At 33.3% G+C, this 20,374-nt stretch overlaps 2 protein-coding genes across 5 annotated transcripts; one reads left to right on the top strand and one right to left on the bottom strand.

The window, feature by feature from the left end:
- Positions 1 to 2,878: 2,878 nt before the first annotated feature.
- On the top strand, positions 2,879 to 10,776 carry LOC111287037 (uncharacterized). 3 transcript variants are annotated; one of them, XR_002689920.2, is made up of 9 exons: positions 2,879 to 3,872; positions 4,384 to 4,572; positions 5,104 to 5,196; positions 5,306 to 5,488; positions 5,574 to 5,676; positions 5,788 to 5,964; positions 6,523 to 8,963; positions 9,285 to 10,104; positions 10,243 to 10,776. XR_002689920.2 is itself a non-coding variant. In XM_022877207.2 (9 exons), the coding sequence occupies exons 1-9, from the start codon at positions 3,633 to 3,635 to the stop codon at positions 10,250 to 10,252; spliced, it is 4,038 nt and encodes a 1,345-aa protein (XP_022732942.1). In that variant the 5' UTR covers positions 2,957 to 3,632; the 3' UTR covers positions 10,253 to 10,776. The 3 variants fall into 3 exon arrangements, 2 of the variants coding, with proteins under 2 accessions (XP_022732942.1, XP_022732941.1); XM_022877207.2 differs by having other exon boundaries at positions 2,957 to 3,872; positions 9,285 to 9,886; XM_022877206.2 differs by having other exon boundaries at positions 2,957 to 3,872; positions 9,285 to 9,886; positions 10,240 to 10,385.
- A 518-nt stretch (positions 10,777 to 11,294) lies between these two features.
- LOC111287284 (DEAD-box ATP-dependent RNA helicase 31-like) lies at positions 11,295 to 17,152 on the bottom strand. Of its 2 annotated transcripts, XM_022877699.2 has the most exons (10): positions 16,033 to 17,152; positions 15,630 to 15,736; positions 14,779 to 14,834; positions 14,102 to 14,326; positions 13,612 to 13,818; positions 13,438 to 13,524; positions 13,262 to 13,357; positions 12,614 to 12,829; positions 12,160 to 12,342; positions 11,295 to 11,779 (listed from the first exon to the last, which is right to left on the bottom strand). In XM_022877699.2, the coding sequence occupies exons 1-10, from the start codon at positions 17,061 to 17,063 to the stop codon at positions 11,552 to 11,554; spliced, it is 2,436 nt and encodes an 811-aa protein (XP_022733434.1). In that variant the 5' UTR covers positions 17,064 to 17,152; the 3' UTR covers positions 11,295 to 11,551. The 2 variants fall into 2 exon arrangements, with proteins under 2 accessions (XP_022733434.1, XP_022733436.1); XM_022877701.2 differs by lacking the exon at positions 14,102 to 14,326 and having other exon boundaries at positions 16,033 to 17,117.
- Positions 17,153 to 20,374: the final 3,222 nt, after the last annotated feature.

The raw sequence follows: 20,374 nt of genomic DNA, 5'->3' as shown, positions 1-20,374 counted from the left end.
GACAAGCTCATAGTGGTATAATAAGGTTGGTGATTTTGGAATTGATCCCTGGTTATTGAATTCCCCCACTACTCTACAAACAACATCTTATATAAGGAGGATGAAGATAGGATTTCAATTCAAAAACTGAGCATCCTATCCCTATAATAAGAATTTTGACTTCCTAAAGCATTGGAATTTCAAAAAATTAATCTATCGAGTCTTATCACTTGATTTATCCCTTTTTTTTTTTCATTTCCAGAATAATAATAACATCAAAAATAAATGGGCTTGCTTTAGATCCTAAATATAACTTGAGCCTAAAACTCAAATGATAAATTCAAAACCAAATGGGTTAGGTCCAAAACTCAATTTAAACTAATTCAAGATTCGAGAATAACTTCGGATGAAATAAGTTGTCTACACAAGGAAGTTATTTGCATTTGGTTAGCTATACGGATGTTGATTGAAGAGAAAATTTAGATGAAAAAAAATCTACCTCTGGCTATGTTTTCTTATTGAATAGTGGGGCAATTTCATTCAGTAGTAAGAAACAGAGTTGTATAGCACTATCCACAGTGAAAGCTAAATTTGTAGTATTTTCAAAGATAATACAAGAGGCTGTTTGGCTTGAAAGATTCTTGAATCATTTGGGATTTGAGAAAAATGAGTCCAACTTAGTTTTAGTAAATTGTGATAGTTAAGTTGTAATCGCATTCACAAAAGATCCTAAATATTATTCTAAAACCAAATATCTATATACCAAGTATAACTACATGAGAGACATGGTTACACAAAAGAAAGTTAAGATGCAGTATATTTTTACGCATAAGATGATTGTAAATCCATTTAGTAAACCCATACCTAGAGATGTGTTTAATAGCAACATGAAATCTTTAAGATTGTGTAGATATTGATGTATATGTACTAATTGAATAGTCCTATTTGAACAATGTATGATATTTTTCCAATTGAATTGACTTATATTGAATACAATTAATACAATTAAAGTTTAGTATTTTGTTTTAGGATACATGCATATATATATGTACATATACGATATGACTCGAAATGTATGTCGAATAGATGATTGACCTTCTCACACAAGCAATCACCTCAATGGTTTGGCACCATAGAGATATGATTAGTTTTAAGCTATGGATCGAGAGACCAAGCTTAAAATAGAATCACCTTGATAAGTGATCAATATGAGGTTTTTCGATATTGGGATTTGTGACCAAAAGTGAATAAGCCTATAATTCATGCTATTTGTCTTAATATGCTAGGTGAAAGTCCTGTTGATTATATGAAATCAAGTAGAGTTATGGATCTAAAGATATTGGGAATATCTAAACTATTACCTATACAGTATTGATATATAAATAATGAAAGACATATGCTCCATGAAAAAATGGGAGTAATATCGTAGCAAGTGTTTCATACCACATGTGCATTGTTCGACCAACAAGTTAACAAAAGAATGGATATTTGCTTTTTATTGTGTGAGATCCTTGGCATCAAAAGATCTCATATTTAGTATCCTCAAGAATTTTCGACTGTTTTTTAAAGTTTCAGTTTAATGTTAGCTATATTGAATTATTGTTAATGATCATGGATGATTCAATCTAATAAGACATATTTAAATAATAGTTGAATTGAAATACGGAGATTTTGGAAGAAGGAAAGATCATTCTAGTGTCACATTTGATTGTATTCATAGGTCGACCAATTATATTTAAAACGTCAAATATAATTGTGAATAAACAAGTATATCATGCAATATAATAAAAAAGAGATTGTGAGAAACTTGAAATGTGATTGAATAGATTTAGGGTGTTGCATACTTACTTTACTTGTACTTAAGAGTTACTATATATACTTAATAGTTGTATAAATAATTGGATCTGATTATGAGTTGCTATATACACCTAATAGTCGTATACCTAATAGTCGTATAACAACTAAGCTTTCGAAGTATATTGGTCATATGGCTTATTTCCTTATATGAACTCGATGCAAATAATAGAGAAAATATTCTCGAAATCATGAGAGTTTGACGCCCATTATGTACGAGTGGGAAATGTTGGTAACCCCCTTAACCCCCTATAATGGGTGAGTTATCATGAAAGTAATTGCATGTAATGTTAAAATTCATGTAATATATAATTATGAATATATACTAACTTGTTCGTGAATATATACTTATTTGTTCGTAAATATATTTTACATGAACTTTAATTTTATAGTATCGTATTTTATATGAAATCGTATGTGATAATTTGTGTTAACACAAAAAATATAATATTATATATTTTTATTTTTTAATCCATATATAATCTTTATTAACATTTTAAACTATCCACCTTTATGTCTTCATTTTTTTTATATCAGCATATTGTATTTTAATTTATTAGATCTATTGATAATTTTTATTTTATTTTAGACAATAATATCTTCTATAAAGAATTATTTTTTTTAATAAATGAGGTGTTTATTATACATTCAAGCAAGTTTAAAAATGTGTAACAAAAGTATAAGTAAATGGCTAAATAAATTAGCCTAGTAATATGAGGTCAAGATCCATTTTTACCAAAAATATTATTTGTATTTCCTTATTTATAAAAAATCTTTTTGTTTCTTTCATAGTATAAATAAAAGTGTTAATGCATTATTAATAATTTAAAACACAATGATATTATGCAAAAACGATAAAAAAATATAAATTATATAAATTAAAATTTTAATAAAAATATATTTTTATATCAATATAAATTATAATAAATAATTTTTATATAAAACATAATATAAATACACGAATTATCGATATTTTACATTATATAAATACATAAAATTAGATTTAATTATTTTGTTTTAAGACAACAAAATTCTGGAAAAATTTATTTCAAATAATTTCTTCTATTTTCCTTTTTTTTTTTTTTTTTTTCCATTTCTTCTATTTTCTCCTCTCTTCTTCTCTGTCTGGCAGAGATTCCATTACCGTCCCCTTCCTCTCATTAAATTTCCATTTTTTTTTTAAAACCCTCAAATGAACAAACTTTTTCAACGTCAAATATCACGCCTCCACAATCCCTTGTTCTTGCAACCAAACACCCCCCTCTGTTTCATTTTCTCTGACTATCACCGCAAAAACCTTCTCTTTTGTCACCATTTCTGCCCAATCTTTTCCTTTTGCATTTGCCCTTTCGTCCTTTTTCACTTGTCCTTTTGATTTGCTGACACTTCCCAATATCCAGGATTGGTGCAGTTTCTATTTAGGGTTTTTGATTATCTCATCGCCCCATTGTTTCCCCATTTGCTCGTTGTTACTGCTAATTTTTTGATTTCTAGAGTTTTTTTAATCTGGGTTTTGTAGATTTTCTTGATAAAAGAAGAAATTTCATTTTTTAATCATTTTCTCTTGGAAATTTGTTGGAATATTGGCAGTTTTTGATTTACTTGCTATTTTATTACTTCAGAAACTATCATACCCATCCAGGGTTGTTATCTGATTGATCGAAAAGAAACCCTAACTGAAACTAATTACAAAGTTTTTTTTTTATTATTTTGAAATTTATTTTCTTTGTTTTTGGTTGGGTTGTGGCGGTTGGGTGGGTTTAGAAAGTTGTTAGAGAGGAAGAGTGGTTAAGGATTGTATGGGAGAGCATGAAGGGTGGGCGGCGCAGCAGCCACCGAGCGGCCTATGGCCGAACGGTTTGTTACCAAACGAAACCACCTCGGTGGTTAGGATACTTGACTCGGAGCGATGGATGAAGGCTGAGGAAAGAACCGCTGACCTCATTGCCTGTATACAGCCCAATGCACCCTCGGAAGTTCGCCGGAATGCTGTTGCCGATTATGTCCAGCGCCTCATCTCCAAATGCTTCCCTTGTCAGGTCCAATCAAATGCTAATCCATTATAATTTATATTTGTCAAGTTCTACATTCTTTTTGATTCTATGTTAAGGAAATGATTGAATGGATGTATTTGATTAAAAATGTCTAAGGATGGATAAGTGGCATTCATATAAAGTATTAAGGTCATGTTTGGTTCATAGGATGATAATCATCCTATACCATGCTTGGTTCCTATCTAAAAAAGGGATAGGATTACAAGGAGGATCAATCATCCTCTTGTTGTTTCAATCCTTCTAAAATGGAAAGGATTACTTTTAATTCATGGGATTGAACTTACGTGTTTTATTATACCTTTTAAAAATTTACATAAATAATTTAAATTGTATAAATTTTGAGGAAGGATAATTTTGACCAATAAATAAAATTATCCTATCTTAATTTTTGCACATATCAAACATAAGATAGGATGATATTATTTAATCTAATTCTACTCATACCATCATCAATCAGATTTTAATGTGGAGTTGCTTGAATGCTTTCTGTTGACAGGTGTTTACTTTTGGGTCTGTGCCGCTCAAGACATACTTGCCTGATGGGGATATTGACTTGACGGCCTTTAGTAAGAATCAAATTTTGAAGGATACTTGGGTTCATCAGGTTCGTGATATGCTGGAAAATGAAGAAAAAAATGAGAATGCTGAATTCCTAGTAAAAGAAGTTCAGTACATTCAGGCTGAGGTAAAGTTATAAGGAGACACTGTTTCTTCACAATTCCTATGGAATCTTTCTCAGGAATCTCGGATTCAGTGGCAGGTCCACTATTTGACACCCCCAAAAATTCAGAAAATAAAAAATTTGAAGGAAAATTTTGACCCTAAAATTTTACCATGGACTCCCTTTCCTTTGACAAAATTGATAAACTTGTCTGCAGTTTTTTATATGTATTAAGGTGGAGACCCTTGGAAAAAAATCCTGGATCCGCCCCTGGATTTTATCTTTTTGCTTAGAATCTCTTGTTTACCATTTTGTCAATATTTCAGTATCTTTTGCTTTGCTAAATTTCTTCAATTAAAATTTGCACATCTGTGACACTTACTACTGTGCTAGGGAATCCTTATTTTCAGCATTATTCTTCCTATTTTTCATATTATCTCCAGAAATTTCTTGCATAAAACAAGCTGTAGAATTCTTCCACACCTTTACTCAATGTTGTTATCTTAATACATTAATTCATTTTGATATTTTATTTTCCTTCTCATACACTTTCAGGTGAAGATAATAAAGTGTCTTGTAGAAAATATCGTGGTAGACATTTCATTTAATCAGCTTGGTGGATTATGTACCCTTTGTTTCCTTGAAGAGGTTAGTGATGCAAAACCTGCCACTGCATGTCTGCTGATTTATTTGTGGAATGATAGACCTTTTAGGAATTTGTCTAAGTTTTAACCTAACTTAACGTCCATGTGTGTAGGTTGATCGTTTGATAAATCAGAATCATTTGTTCAAACGTAGTATCATATTGATAAAGGCATGGTGTTATTATGAGAGTCGTATATTGGGTGCTCATCATGGACTTATCTCAACTTATGCCCTGGAAACCTTGGTTCTTTACATATTCCATGTTTTTAATAAGTCCTTTTCTGGACCACTTGAGGTGACTATGTTGACCGTTCTATTTTTTATTCTTTTTCCATTTGTCTGTACATCTGTCTGATTTTTTTTTCCCTTTTCATGTGTAGGTCCTGTATCGTTTTCTTGAGTTCTTTAGCAAGTTTGATTGGGAAAATTTTTGTGTTAGCCTCTGGGGTCCTGTTCCAATTAGTTCGCTGCCAGACGTAACTGGTACTACAATTTCTGGGACATCTAATTCTAAGCATTGTACAAGAAGCTTCTACTACAAAACGTTTTCCAGTTTTCTATTCTTAATTGCATTGTTTGAAATACTTTTTGCAGCATATCCTCCTCGAAGAGATGGCGGGGAGTTGTTACTTAGCAAATATTTTCTTGATACTTGTAGTTCAAGATATACTGTTTGCCAAGAAAATCAGGGCCAACTCTTTGTTTCTAAACATTTCAATGTGATCGATCCTCTGCGTATAAATAACAATCTTGGACGTAGTGTTAGTAAAGGTAGTTACATCTACAACTTTGTAGTGGTTATTCTTTGTACTTTTTGAGGTTTCTCTTGATTTCTTTTTGACTTTTGTTCTCCCTGTTCAGCAATTCTCTGTTTGTCTGTCATAAGTTTCTATCCTTGGCTTAACTATTTGATACATTAAAATGTCCTTTTTCCCCATTTTGTTCCTGTATGGACCTACAGAATCCTTTTGAAGATACATTACAAACTTTTAAGAGTCACATGATTAAGAACTTTTGAAAATATTGAACTTAAATTGGTAAAAAGCGAGGTGAAGGGACTGTTAATGGAGGGAACGAAGGTGACAGCAAACAATTAGAATCTTAATTTTGTTTACTTCTGCACAGTTTTGACAATTACTGGAAACTTATATGATTTAAGCATGTCATGAATCAAAGATGGATACTATTTAATCTCTATAAGTACAACTATGTTAATCTCTTTGACAGTTTTAATTCTTTTGGAATTGTTGAGTTGTCAATTTTCGGTTCACTGTATACACCGCTACTAATAGGTACTATTGTGCATAAAAATAATTTTCTATTCTCCAGGTAATTTCATTAGGATATGCAGTGCATTTGCATTTGGGGCTAAAAAGTTGGACAGATTACTTGATTGTCCCAAAGAGGACCTGTACTATGAAGTAAATCAATTCTTTATGAATACATGGGAAAGGCATGGCAGTGGCCAACGTCCTGATGCACCGAGTAATGATCTGTGGCATTTGAGATTGTCAAATTCGGACCACAATCATGGGTCTAAGAATGTCAGGAACAATTCAAGCAGCAAAGGAAATGGTATTTCCTCTGGGTGTGAATCTCAAGCTGAAGGAGCTCAAGGATCATCTGGTGTTTCCTCACAGCATGTTAATTATCCATTGGAAAGCATAACTAAGATTAATGATGTATCTACTGTCTCTCGTACTCAAAGCCAAAAGAGTTATGGTAGCATGAGCAACTCAAAGACATTTGATCAGGTTAGAAGGGACACTAATTCCAATCAGAATGTGCATAATGATGCAGGTCACAGAATTTCCAAAGCAGAGAATTTGGTGACTGATGTTCAAGGTAGATATCTTTTTGCAAGGACGCGTTCCAGTCCTGAGCTTACTGAAACATATGGGGAAGCTACTTCTCAAGGAAGGCGGAACAGAGTGCCAGAGATTGGGAAAACCCAGATTGGTTCTATGAGGTTGGATAACAACGAGAGGAAGAATATGAAATTTGATATGGTGGCAAACCATAACATTAATTCTTCATGTGATGATCCTTCATCTATTAGGCAAGCTTCAACCTGTCAAAGCATTGATGATGATGCTGATCCAAACAATTTTCTAAATAGTTACCAAGATGATTTAGGCTTGGGAACTATAGGTCAGGGCTTCTCTTCAATTCCAGCCACACAAGGAATGCATCAAGAAGAGCAAGATCTAGTGAACATGATGGCATCTTCTACAGCTAATGGCTTTAATGGTCAGGTTCCTCTTCCTCTTAATTTTGCTGCAGGTCACTTACCTTTTCCTATCCATTCTCTATCAATGGGATACGATCAGAGAAATTTGGGCGGAAGTGTTCCTTCAAATATTCAAATGTTTCCCCAAGGATTGGTCTCTTCTCCTTTGGCTCATTATATTTCTGGCATTGGATTAGCCTCGAATTCAGAGGATCCAATTGAGCCAGGTAGTGAAAATTTTGGATTTCCAGAAATGAACGCAGGGGAAGTGGAACATGAGTTATGGCATGAACAAGACAGGGGCTCTAGTGGTGGTTTTGATCTTGATAATGGAAGTTTTGAAATGCTTCACTCAGATGATAAGCAACTTTCAACTTCAGCTGGCTATAATGTTGTTCCTTCATCTAGGGTAGGTAGCTCTGGTAGTTCTACCAAAGTCCAACAGAAGTTTACTAAAGAAGCTCGAGGATCAAGTAGGGAAGATCATCTAGATGTTTGCCAATATCAAGATAACAGAGGTAATGATATTCACTTTGATGAAAGAACTGCAAGTTCTAGATCCATACCTGCTTCACATACTAGTTCACTCAGAAGTAAAACCTCATCAGAAAGTTCTTTGGAAGGATCATTAGCAAAGGTCTCTAAGCCAGCTAGGGAGAAACGGGGTAGGAAAACAGCTGCTGCTACGCTTCCTTCTGCTGCATGTGGGAAAGGTAAGAGTGTATCTGAACATTCTTCTCAGGCAGGTGACGATGGCAGAGACTGGAATCCACCATCAATGGTGGGCACTGAAATGGAAGAAAGAACTACTGGACCTCAAACAGTTGGTTCTTTGCCTGTTCCAAGGCATCAAATGCCTGGATTTGAGGCAGCTCAGGCAAGTGGATCAGATCCACTGATACCCATCGCTCCATTCCTCTTAGGTCCCAGTGCAGGGCAAAGAACTATGGATAATTCTGGAGTTCCTACCTTGGCCTTCACGATAACAGGGCCACCTGTTTCATTTTTGTTGTGCCCTGTGTACAACATTCCAGCAGAAACAGGAACTTCAGATGTATCAGCAAGCCATTTTAGTTGGGATGAAGGTTTGGATAACAATAATTCTGGTCAAAATTTTGAATCATCTGAGGGACTTGATCAGTCTGAGGTGTCAAGTACTTCTAGTTCTATGAGAAAGGTTACATCTCTTGAGCCATCAGAGCATAAATCTGACATTCTTAATGGTGACATTGCTAGCCATTGGCAAAACCTGCAGTATGGCCGGTTTTGCCAAAATTCACGACATCCTCCACCTTTGGTTTATCCTTCACCTGTTGTGGTGCCACCTGTCTATATACAAGGTCATTTCCCATGGGATTGTCACGGGAGACCTCTTTCATCCAACATGAATATCTTTTCTCAATTTGTGAATTATGGGCCTTGTATTGTTCCTGTTACTTCCCTCCAATCTGTTTCAAATAGACCTCCCGGTGTATACCAACAGTATGTTGATGAAATGCCAAGATATCGCAGTGGTACTGGGACATACCTGCCAAACCCTGTAAGTCATGTTGACAATCTGTAATGAGCCTTTATTACCTTATATTTCTGCTATTGAACTTTGCATGCTTTGGAGTTTGGAGAGTAATGTTGATTGCATGGTCCTGTTTTTTCCATTCTCCATTAATTGGGTATGCATTTTTATTGTGGACAATCATTTGAAATGTAATACTATGTTGGTCATAAGATACGACTACATCTATCTGTCTCCGATGGGTTTTTTGAAGTGATCTTAATGTTGTATGGCTCCCATTTCTGTGTTGTTTTACCTTCAGAACTATAGCCTTCAATAATTTTTTAATATGATTTTTTTCTACTTCAGAAAGTCTCAATGAGAGAACGCCATTATGCAAATTCAAGGAGAGGAAAATATAATTCTGATAGAAATGACCACCATGGTAATAGAGAAGGGAACTGGAATGCCAACCCAAAGTCACGAGCTGCTGGCCGCAGCCATAGTCGCAACCAAAATGAAAAATCAAGGTTCACGTTTGATCAAGTGACAGCTGTTGCTGGTCAGAGCAGAGCCGAGAGGCCTTGGGGCTCACGTAGACATAATTCATTTACTTCATACCAGTCTCATAATGGACCAATCAGCTCAAACTCTTCAGAAAGTAGTTCTGCCTGCATGCCATATGGCATGTACCCACTGCCAGCCATGAATCCCAGTGGGGTGTCGTCTAATGGACCTACTATTCCGTCTGTTGTCATGCTGTATCCCTATGATCATAATTCTGGTTATAGTTCCCCTTCTGAACAGCTTGAGTTTGGCTCTCTTGGACCAGTGGGTTTCTCAGGCATGAATGAAGTATCACAGCTAAGTGATGGAAGCAGCTCTGCTGGGGTATTTGACGAGCAAAGGTTTCATGGTACCTCTACTCAACAATCTTCACCAGACCCACCTTCCTCACCCCACCTCCGAAGGTAATTTGTCTTGTTTATCTGAGGTAGTTTCTTTATAAGAATTACCAAAAGCAGTCAGCCCGAAAAGTACCCTGCATCTATACTATTGTCGAACTGCCATTGCTGGTCTAGCAATAGAGTTGATGGTTGAGTAATTTCTATGGGCCAACTCGAATGAGCTGCATGGAAATGGCTGCCTGCTCCCCACCCTCTTCCAGGCTGGTGTTCTCATATTTCTGGTGGGTTGTCTTTCTGTCATAAACCATGAGTCCTGACTGGTGGTTATATCATATATGGAAACTATAATATTCTGATTTTATACCTTCTTTTGTTTCAATCTGATTGTTTTATGATGCTCTCGTTATTTATCTTAGCAGGGGACTTTGATTTTATTGCCAGATCAGTGGCCCAGAAGGATTACAATTGAAAGATGAGGATTCCCCACCCCTTGCTTTTCCATTTGAGGGAAGAAATGATGGTGGGGGTACCTACAATGAGAAAACCTCCCCTTCCGGGCTTTTTTGTGCTCATCTCACTCATTAAAGCAAGATTCAGTGATTTTTTCTTACAAGATGGTCGCTCATGCTTCCTGCCTTGTGCTTGTATGTGCACTATGAATGATGAAAATCATTTTATGAAAGTTCTCTGATTTTGAGGATATCATAGAGTAATGGTGAAATATATGCAGGAGTCAAAGGTTAAGAGTTTAAATTTAGGGTTCTACACATTGTAACTGAAATAGGATCTCTTTAGGATTATAACTGAAATAGGGTTTTTTCATTTTTTTTTTCTACTTTATAATTTCAGTCTACTAGCTCTCTTTTGTTAACCTTCTTGTTGAAAGTTACCAGTGTATTGATAGCATTTACATGGTAAAAAATGAAGTTACAGAAACAGAAACTAGGTGTTTTCATGGTTGTTTCATCTTTCATGGCATTTATTTTTAGTAGTTAGATTATCAAGATTTGAACTATGATCACCAAATCAATCGATGATGTGAATATGGACTATGATCACCAAACTGTCCTTGTCTAGTACTTAAAAATACAAAATTTGTCTCGAAGATATGAATGAAGTCTGTTAGTATCTTTGATCGGCTGTTCGTGAATATGTTTAATTTTTGCTTTTATATGATTTATTTATTAAATTTAACAATAATCACCAATGACATTTAAAATTTTGTTAATTAAACAAATAAATAACAAACATGGTAAAGTTTGATCATGTTTGATTTTTTTTGAAAACGAACGAAGTTTTTAATGAACAATTTGTAATTTGTAAATTTTTATTTGGTGATTAATTAAACAAAAAGATAAATTAACCATGTTCATTTATTTTTGATTTATTTATAACTCTAAAGCAAACTAATGGAAATACATCAATCTAAATAAATCACTAATAAACGAAAATACGAAGATAACAACAGCAATTACTTAATGAATTTCAAATTTAACTCAATTCATAAAATTAATTTTAAAAGATAAATTTTAATATGTCCACGATTCAAATCCCAATATATGTCTTTCGTTCTCATATTAAGACTTTTTTTGGTATTGTTTTGTACCAAAAAGAATAACAATCACTTAATATCCGGTGAAATGAAATGGAATTTTCTTAGTCTTGTAGAGATATATTCACAAGTGATGTGATAATTGGGATGATTGAATCACTGGTTGAGCTCCATGTCTATTTGGCACGCAGACCAGGAGTATTCCTTAGACCCATCTTCGAGAGGACGAGCTTAGGAATTGCAGGAGGGTTGTCCAGACCCATGCTTCTGCTGAACTCATTAGCAAGCTCCACAAGTCTGTACTTATCCCTGCCTACGTTCTTATCAGAATTGTAATAACCAAGCCATGCCTGATAAGCTGATTCTTTGATCCCCATCTCTACGTTAGAAAGTGCCCGCTCCACCTGTTCAACCATATTCTAGCACCATTATAGATTTTCCGGGGTATTCACTTACCAATGCGTGTTAAGGCTTAATATCACTAATGACCCTTCCACTATAACGAAATGTTTAATGTGATACATAAATTATGAATATGTGACTAATGTGATAATATGATATTCGCTCCTAACATCGTTAACTCCTAAAGATAACACATGACAGACAATCAGCCTTCTAAGTACTACATTATTATCAGAGTTATAATTCAAGTATCATATTAAAGATTGTTAAAGTTTAAATATCATATTAAACATTTCACTATAGTTCAGGGATCATTTCTGTCCTTTAGTTAAGGAGCATGGGGAATAAGAAGCCTTAGAAGGTACATTCTACTAAAGCTGACCTTTTTCTTTGTGTCTGGATCCACTGAAGGCAAGGGAGTCTTTGTTATTGGCAAATCCTTGATGCTAGATATAAAGAATTCCTCCCATGGTGCCAGCAGGAGTAATCCTTGCCCTTCTTTACCCTTTCGGCCGGTTCTACCTAGCCGATGTATGTACTGTTGTCTGTCAGATGGCAAGCCCACCTGGTAAATAGTAAAAGAAATTGCAAAAGAAAACCATCAACAGTAAAGAAAACTATTGCACAGTAGACAGAATATACATTGAAGAAAGTATAGGAAAAGCTTAAGTTGAAGAAAGAATTTATTCTTCCTCCGAAAATTGAACAGGATTTCTGACTTGCAAGCAAACTACCTCATTTCACTAGAGGTTTGGAGCATATCAGTATATTTTCCAACTAATAGAACTGCAGAAAACGGGGACGATATTCTAATTAGAAAAATAACACCTCCTTACCTGTATGACAAGTGTAACATCAGGATAATCAACCCCACGAGCAGACACATCAGATGTCACAAGAATAAGACCTTTTGACTTTCGGAATTCATCGGATACCTTTGTTCTATAACTCTGTGACTTTCTTGAATGGATCTCTCTCACATTCAGGTTCAGCTCACGAAGAATGTTAGCTACCAACCTTGTTACCATAGCAGTAGTGCAGAATACGAGAACCTGCAGAAACAGACTGCTAGATTACATATTTTGTGTAAGGATCAACAAAATGATGAGCAAAAGCATAAGTGACATTTGGAGAAAAACACATTTGTTTTTAAGTTCCAATATTAGACATTTAATAATTGGGGCTAGCCATATTTTTATAGAGAGTATATCACTGACAATCATTGCACTACAATTAACCAATCACAATTTAGAATTGTGTGATCCATCAAAATTTCATATGAAACCCACACTTATAAGTGGTGGACCTCTACATAATTCTTTATAGTGATTGGACAATTGTAGGATTGTAGTAAAAAGAATTGTAGGCGAAATGATCCCGTTTTTATAATAGCAAAGGTTTTGAAGACAACAAAAGTAAAATTTCTCTAACTAGAACTTTCCAACTAATAATCTAAAGCAAAGAACCATGAAGTAAAATTGCACCTTGTAGTCAACATTATCTGCAATATGTTCTTTCAGAACACCATACAGCAGGGAAAAATGCTTGTCTAGTGGAGCAACCATGTGCATTTGTCTGACCTGATGTATAAAAAATTTAAGCAATTAAGACAACAAGAAAATTCCATGTTACATAGAAAATAGCAGGCTGTAAAGTCTACCTGTGAATGTGTCTCCTCAGTGCCTTCTTGAACTGTGTTGATAAATTCATAATCTCTTCTCAATGCAATGTGGCAGATTTGGTGGACCTTCACCCCAAATTGCAACTTCAGAATTTTCTTAAAATTTTTGAAACATCAATATCAAATACACTCTAGGGATAAAAAAAAAGAAACCTCTTTAGGAACTGTTGCAGAAAATAAAAGTGTCTGTCGTTGTTTTGGAACAGCAGCAATTATCCTTTCGATGTCTTTACGAAAACCCATGTCTAACAAACGATCTGCTTCATCGAGGACAAGGACCTTCACACCTACCAGCCTTGTTGCAAATCCTGCAGTATTCTCAATATGGTCTCTGATCCTTCCAGGAGTAGCAACAAGAATCTGAGAGTTAAAATAGGAGTAAAATGTAAAGACATCCTACTATAACATGGCCTTGATAGTAAATGCATTATTAATTCACAGTGAAGATCTGGAGTCAGGTTGACAGGGAACTGATGATTCCCTGATTTGATGAATTAAGACAGAATCTAAAGTTTGATCCATTTAAATTCTCTCAATCTCATTCCAGTCCATGAACAGTTTAAGAATGTAAATAAGGTCAATATATTTGTCCCACCATTGCCTTAGTGAATGACAAGCCACGCACCAATTACAAGAAACTCACCTGGCATGGGTTTGCTTGCAGGTGTTTTTGCTCTAAAGCAAGTCTTGTACCTCCGATGACAACTTGAATGCCAAGAGAGGGATGATACTTCAGCAAAGTTTTACCTTCTGAAGCAGCTTGAATGGCAAGTTCTCGAGTTGGGCATATTATAAGAACATGAATTGGTGGTCGTTTAACATCACGGTCAGTAGGAGGCAATTTCAAAACAATTTCAATTGATGGAAGCTGAAAATAAAGAAAAAAACAGTAAGCAAAGTGAACAACTCCAGCAGATCTAATAATTAGGAGCACCAATTGGAGTAAGTTTCACTAGTTCACAGAATTCCTACTTCCAATACATGCCGCAATGACATCACAGAAACTAATTATTATGATGCCTATAATTAATATCTCTCCCTAAAAGAGAAAAGAAAGTTAAGACCAGGAGAAAACAAAAACATAGAAAACGACAATCTTGTTGCCCTGGATAGATATTTACTTCTCTTTTTTCCCATAGAAAAGGAAAATGATCATTTAGATCTTATTTAAAGAAAAAGGAAAAGAAAAGAAAGAAACTTTTATAACTTTGATAATGCAAAGCATTCAAAGATCATTAGAAAATAATAGGTCATAAAGCAGATATTAACCCCTTATTACACAGACAAAGTGTGCTCAAACATACAAAAGCAGCGCCTTACCAAAAATGCTACCGTCTTTCCCGTTCCCGTTTTGGCCTTGGCCAATACATCCTTGCCTAAACAAAAATGGAAAAAGTGATTAGCTGTTGGGATATGAAATATACTGAATAAAATCAGCAGAAAACAAACACGCAAAGAACAAAATCAAACGCAATATCATTTAAGGATTTCACAATATTAACTGATTAGCAACCTATGGGGCACAGCTCAAAAGAATTGTCAGTTAGGCAAACCACATAATATCAAGCTAAAGAGATGTAAACCACATGGATTAATCTTTTAAGGCTACCTGTTAACCATTCCATAGCCAAAATTTAGAAGCTATTTAAACAAAAAGAAATTCCGAAAAATGCCACACAGTTGCATCTACTCTTGCAGGACATTTGGCTTCCTTATCATTAACAATGAAAGCATTCAATAGTAAAAAAGGGGTTAACATGTAATTTGGCATTGAACCACGTTACTTTCAATGATTTGGTACCTATAGAAAAACATTCATAATTAGGTACCCGAGCTTGCTTCCTTCAAGCATTTTGCATCATTGACTAACACGGTTAGTCAAAATGCTGACACAGCAAATGTTGACCAATAAAAATGTGTCACATATCATAATATTATTGATTGTTTTGCCATGTCAGCTTACCGTTAAAAGAATTAGTAAGAGGCAAAATCCTCAAAGATCACAAATTTTAGATACCTAATCGTAAATTTTTTCAAAGGGTACTAAATAGTGAAAAGAGGTATATTTAGAGGGCTACATCATATGTCAATCTTAAAAAAAAGACAATAGATTCTACAAAGATCCCATCATTGAAGTTTTGGTTATAAATAATGCAGGAAAGGAAACAAACCTTTCAGTATTGCTGGAAGAGTTGCCTCCTGTACTACAGTCATCTTCTCATAGCCAGCATCCTTGATTCCCTTTAGTGACAAGGGAGACAGTGATAATTGATCAAATCTGCAAGCACAACAAAAGATCACACATTTACAAAAACACTAAGAAATAGGAATCATATCTCATAAAAGCAGATGCGGATCCACATTCAAAAGCAATGTGTCTATGAACATCCCAAAATTGAAAAACAAAAAAATTTAAATGAAAATTTCCTCTTATCAGTTCAAAACTTTTTCCCGGACACCCTTTACATCCATAGAATTGTTAAATTCATCTACAATTATATATATATATATATATATATATATACACACACATATTATAAGTGGACACTAGCGAAAAATATCTAGGAACCATACCTTGTATCACTTAAATAAGACTCAGATTTCCCTGGTGAACTTCTTGGACTCCCTGTTTGGCTAAAATCTTTCTCCAATCCCAGGGCGGAACTCGCGTTCTTCCTAAAATCTCCATCATCATCATCATCTTCTTCTTCAACATCATTAAAGTCACTATCTTCCTCACTAAGAAAATTCCTAATTCCTCTCATTTTCCTCCCTCTTTCCTCTTCAAAATCATTAGCATCATCATCTTCCTCTCGTCCAAGGTTTGATTTTCTTCCCAAACTCTTTCTCCTTCCGTTCCCCATATTTCTTGAGCCCAAACCCGAACCCAAGCCCCTCTCATTTCTCTTTCCTTTCCATGAATCCACATTTTTATTCTCTCTTTTCAAGACCTGGGTTTTTCTACTTGGGTACAATTCCTTCTCCTCCTCGACGTCATCGTTATCTTCGTCTTCTAATTCACTATCAAACAGTTTACTGAACCGGGAATTCCTCGAAAACGAATTGTCCGAGTGGCCCCGAGTTCCCTTCCAGTTCGACTCACTCTCTCTTCTTCTCTTCATGGAACCCCTATTTCTCTCTCTATCTCTACTCCTAATTCTGTTGCGTGCTCTATCCGCATCTAATTCCTCGTCTTCGCTAGTAAGTCGGCCACGGAACGAGTCGGTTCTCAACTCGCCGACCCAGTCGCTGAGTTCGGCCTCGTCCTCGATCAGGCTCTTGGAGGCACGGACATCTCCTCTGTTTTTAGGAGTGAACTCGGAACTTGCCCCTGGCCTAGGTCGAAACGGCCTGGTGGAGAGGTTACGCCCACTGAGTCGTCCATTAAAGCCCGGTGATAAGCCAAAGAACTTGAGTTTAAAAGGGAAAACCCGATTTAGACCATGGATAGACCCGTTAGCCCGAATGGAGGCTGCGGTTTTCATTGAGCGGAAACGGGTGACCGGCAGAGAAGGACTGAGAGGACGAAGCTGTGGCAGAAAGTTGATAAGCATTTTCTTACCCTGAGTTCCGTTCAGCCGGTTGGCAGTTACCAGTGCCGGCATTTCCAAAATGATAGCAAATGGAGCGGCTTTCAAGGGTTTAAAGTTTTGAATGAAAAGGTGATAGGGTTTTAGATTTTTATAGCGTTTTCAAAACGCAGAGTCAAACGACGTCGTTTAGTAGTTGTAGAAAGTTTTATGGGCATTTCGGCCCAATACCGAAGGATAGGCTCAAGTTGCAAGAGATTAGAGGATGTTCCTCTCTTAGTTGTTTTGGGTTCAAATTTAATAAATGGTTTTAAAAAAATATATTTTTATAAATTTATTAGATTGAATTTAAATAAATATGCTTGAATCAATTCGAAAAAAAAGTATTAGAAAAAACATAAGATCTTTTTTTTTCTTTTATGTCCACCGTGATTTTCTTTCCAATTGCACATATGATGATAATTGCTTGGTTTCAATCAGCTTGATCAATCATAAGTCAAATTGAATTTGATCAAGTCAGTCCAATTCATTTGATTGGAAAATGATCGATTAAATGAAATGATATATTCATTAGATTTGATCAATTTTTTAAAATTAATAATTAAATCGATCAAATTAATTAATTTTTAATAAATTTTTAAATGTATTATTTATAAATATATATTTTTTAAAGTTCATAATCTATCATTAACTTTTCTATCCAATTATATATTGATCGAATAAGATATTATACATTTAAACTCTTTTAAATTCCTAATTTTTTTAAAATTTATAATCTTTAAGTACAAATTCTAATAACATGCTAATTAATCTAAAGAATAGTAGGATTTTATTTATATTTTTAATAACAATAAATATGAGTAAAAAAAGATAAATATGATATTTTTGGTAAAATTATAAATTAAATTTTACCGATGAAAATTGTTACAAAATTATTACTAAAAATTGGTGGTAAAAAAAATGTAAAAATTTAGTTTTTCAATTGAATCGATATATTGATTTAGAGTTTTTATTAAATAATTTCACAAATTTCACTTAAATAACTTCATTTATATTATGTCATATTTAATTTATCCTTTTAACTTTACATAAAAGAAATATATCACTTCACTCACGATGCTGTGATGTATACCTTAATTCTATTTGTAAATACTATTAAAATGGTTTGCTAGCAACCAACGCTCGTTTGATTTGTTAATAAAGTGTTGGATTTTAGTTTAACGATTAAAAATTAATTTTTGATAATCTTAAATATAAAAAAAAGTTAATTTTAAAAATAATTTTTAAATTATAGTAAAATATTTATAGTGAAATGTTTATGTGACACTTGAATTTTAAAAAATTTTAAAATGATATTTGAACTATAAATCTATTGATTAATATAGTATTCACTTTTAACTTAACTAACTTAAAATGATGATACGCAATAGATAAATAACCATTCAAGTGTTACATTAGTTAACATATTCATAATTTAAGTTTAACAACGCATAGATTCATGAACCTATGATTAAATCTAACTTAAGGAGTCGTTATCAATATTTTTTGTATAGGTGTGATTAATTACCTAACTAAATTTATCTTAATTTAAAAAAAATATTCTAACTAAATTTATCACATTTTAAAAAGATATCTTGAGCTTGATTTTGATATTTTTAAAAAGTATATTTTAGTCCATTAAATCAGATATAGATTCAAGAATACGATTACATATGAGGAATATTATAACACCCTTACAATATTCATTGAAAGATGATATCTATTTGATTTCATGTTATCTAAGTCTTAAAATATGTTTGTAAATTTACCAAGTAATTTAATTATTAAAAATTAGTCTTAAAGTTACTTTAATCATTTAGTAATAATTTAAGATAATTTTTTCACATAAGAAGTAGTCACGAAGACTTGTGTCTCACTTTGAAGAGGTTACGTCGTCGGATTCATTAATATATTTTTTCAAGAAATAATTTTTAAAACAATCCATAAAATCTTCCAATCATTTGATAAAATTTTACACTGATGCATATTCTCCAATCATTTGGTGAAATTTTTATTTGACAAAAATTTTTATGAAATTAAAAAAAAATTATTAAAAATTTTCAATAATTTAATAAGATTTAACTCGAGATTTGAATATTTCAATCGTTTGATAAGATTAAAAAATTATTTTTAAAAAAATTATTAAATTCTCAAATCATTTGGTAATACTTAATTTTATATTTAAATCCTCTAATCATTAGTTAGGATTAAAAATAATATATTTTTTAATTAAATAAAATTATCTAATAATTTGATAAGATTCATAAACAAAAATATTTTTTTAAATCCACAAAAATTATCTAATAGTTTGATAGGACATCATAAATTAATTTTCTAAAAATTTTATTAAATGATGCATCCTAAGTATACATTGAAAATTTAATTGACACTTATTTTATATAATCCTATTACAAAATTTTCATAAATAAATAAATAAATGTACACAATAGACTAAAGAAATAAAATGAACAAAGTAAAAACAACTGAGGAAGGAAAATACCAAAAACTTGGGTTCACCAATTTGAATCCGTTTAGCTTTGGCACAATACTTGATTTGATTTAATTCAAAGCTTGAGCCCAGCCAAATTCCAGACTGGATCAGTGGGCTTTAAATCAAATCAAGGGCTTCTGTAGTCAATTTGGGTCCCATATCCATCGGGCAAGTGTATCTCCAACCAATCAGGTCAACCATGCCTCCTTTCTTTAATTAAAATTTTCTTTAATTATAAAAGAGCTTTTATAGGGTTCTGGTTTCATATTATGAGAGTACTTGATCGAAAAAATTTTTAATTTCACTTCAATTCAAGTTCAGATTTTAATTTGAATCAAAAGCCTTTTAATTTAAAAGAGTTTAATCTTGAACTAATTAGGTTTTATTTGAATTTAAAAAAATTTTTTAAATTAAATAAACTATTAAAAATAAATAAAAAATTCAAAGTCTTATTTTAAAGTATAAATTAATCACAGATTAAATGTGCTGTTTACATTAAGTATTACATTAAATTTTTTTTAAAATTTAATTATTAAATTAAATATTTTATTATAATTTAATAATTATTCGTGACATTATTCCTATAAAAAGTTTGCTAGCATCGTGGACAGGGAGTATCTAGTTAATACTATTGAATACCCAACTGGCCGGGCTCTGCTTTTGAATCTCATATGTGGACATGTTATCCGGATGAATGTTAGGGCAAAATTATTTGCGATGAGGTTTTTTTTTTTTTTCTTTTCTTCTTTACTCTGAGTTGATGATTTACCATATATGCAATAACATTGTCAAACCAAAGTTTAGTCTTGGAAACTTTGTAACATCAAGTTACCTAGTTTTGAAAGTCAAGTGATTT

The sequence above is a fragment of the Durio zibethinus genome, chromosome 4 (assembly GCF_047325235.1).
Source record: "Durio zibethinus cultivar Kanyao isolate XHJ-2024 chromosome 4, ASM4732523v1, whole genome shotgun sequence".
Lineage (NCBI taxonomy): Eukaryota > Viridiplantae > Streptophyta > Magnoliopsida > Malvales > Malvaceae > Durio > Durio zibethinus.
This window is presented reverse-complemented; position numbering and strand designations above follow the sequence as displayed.

What these genes read in the sequence shown, in the direction of transcription:
- LOC111287037 (XM_022877206.2), top strand. Translation starts at nt 3,633, where the DNA reads ATGGGAGAGCATGAAGGGTGGGCGGCGCAGCAGCCACCGAGCGGCCTA. An exon ending in CCAAATGCTTCCCTTGTCAG is followed by an intron (nt 3,873 to 4,383) that starts GTCCAATCAAAT and finishes TTCTGTTGACAG; the next exon opens with GTGTTTACTTTTGGGTCTGT. An exon ending in TTCAGTACATTCAGGCTGAG is followed by an intron (nt 4,573 to 5,103) that starts GTAAAGTTATAA and finishes ATACACTTTCAG; the next exon opens with GTGAAGATAATAAAGTGTCT.
- LOC111287284 (XM_022877699.2), bottom strand. Translation starts at nt 17,063, where the DNA reads ATGCCGGCACTGGTAACTGCCAACCGGCTGAACGGAACTCAGGGTAAG. An exon ending in TCTTATTTAAGTGATACAAG is followed by an intron (nt 15,737 to 16,032) that starts GTATGGTTCCTA and finishes TTGTGCTTGCAG; the next exon opens with ATTTGATCAATTATCACTGT. An exon ending in CTGAGGAGACACATTCACAG is followed by an intron (nt 13,358 to 13,437) that starts GTAGACTTTACA and finishes TTTATACATCAG; the next exon opens with GTCAGACAAATGCACATGGT.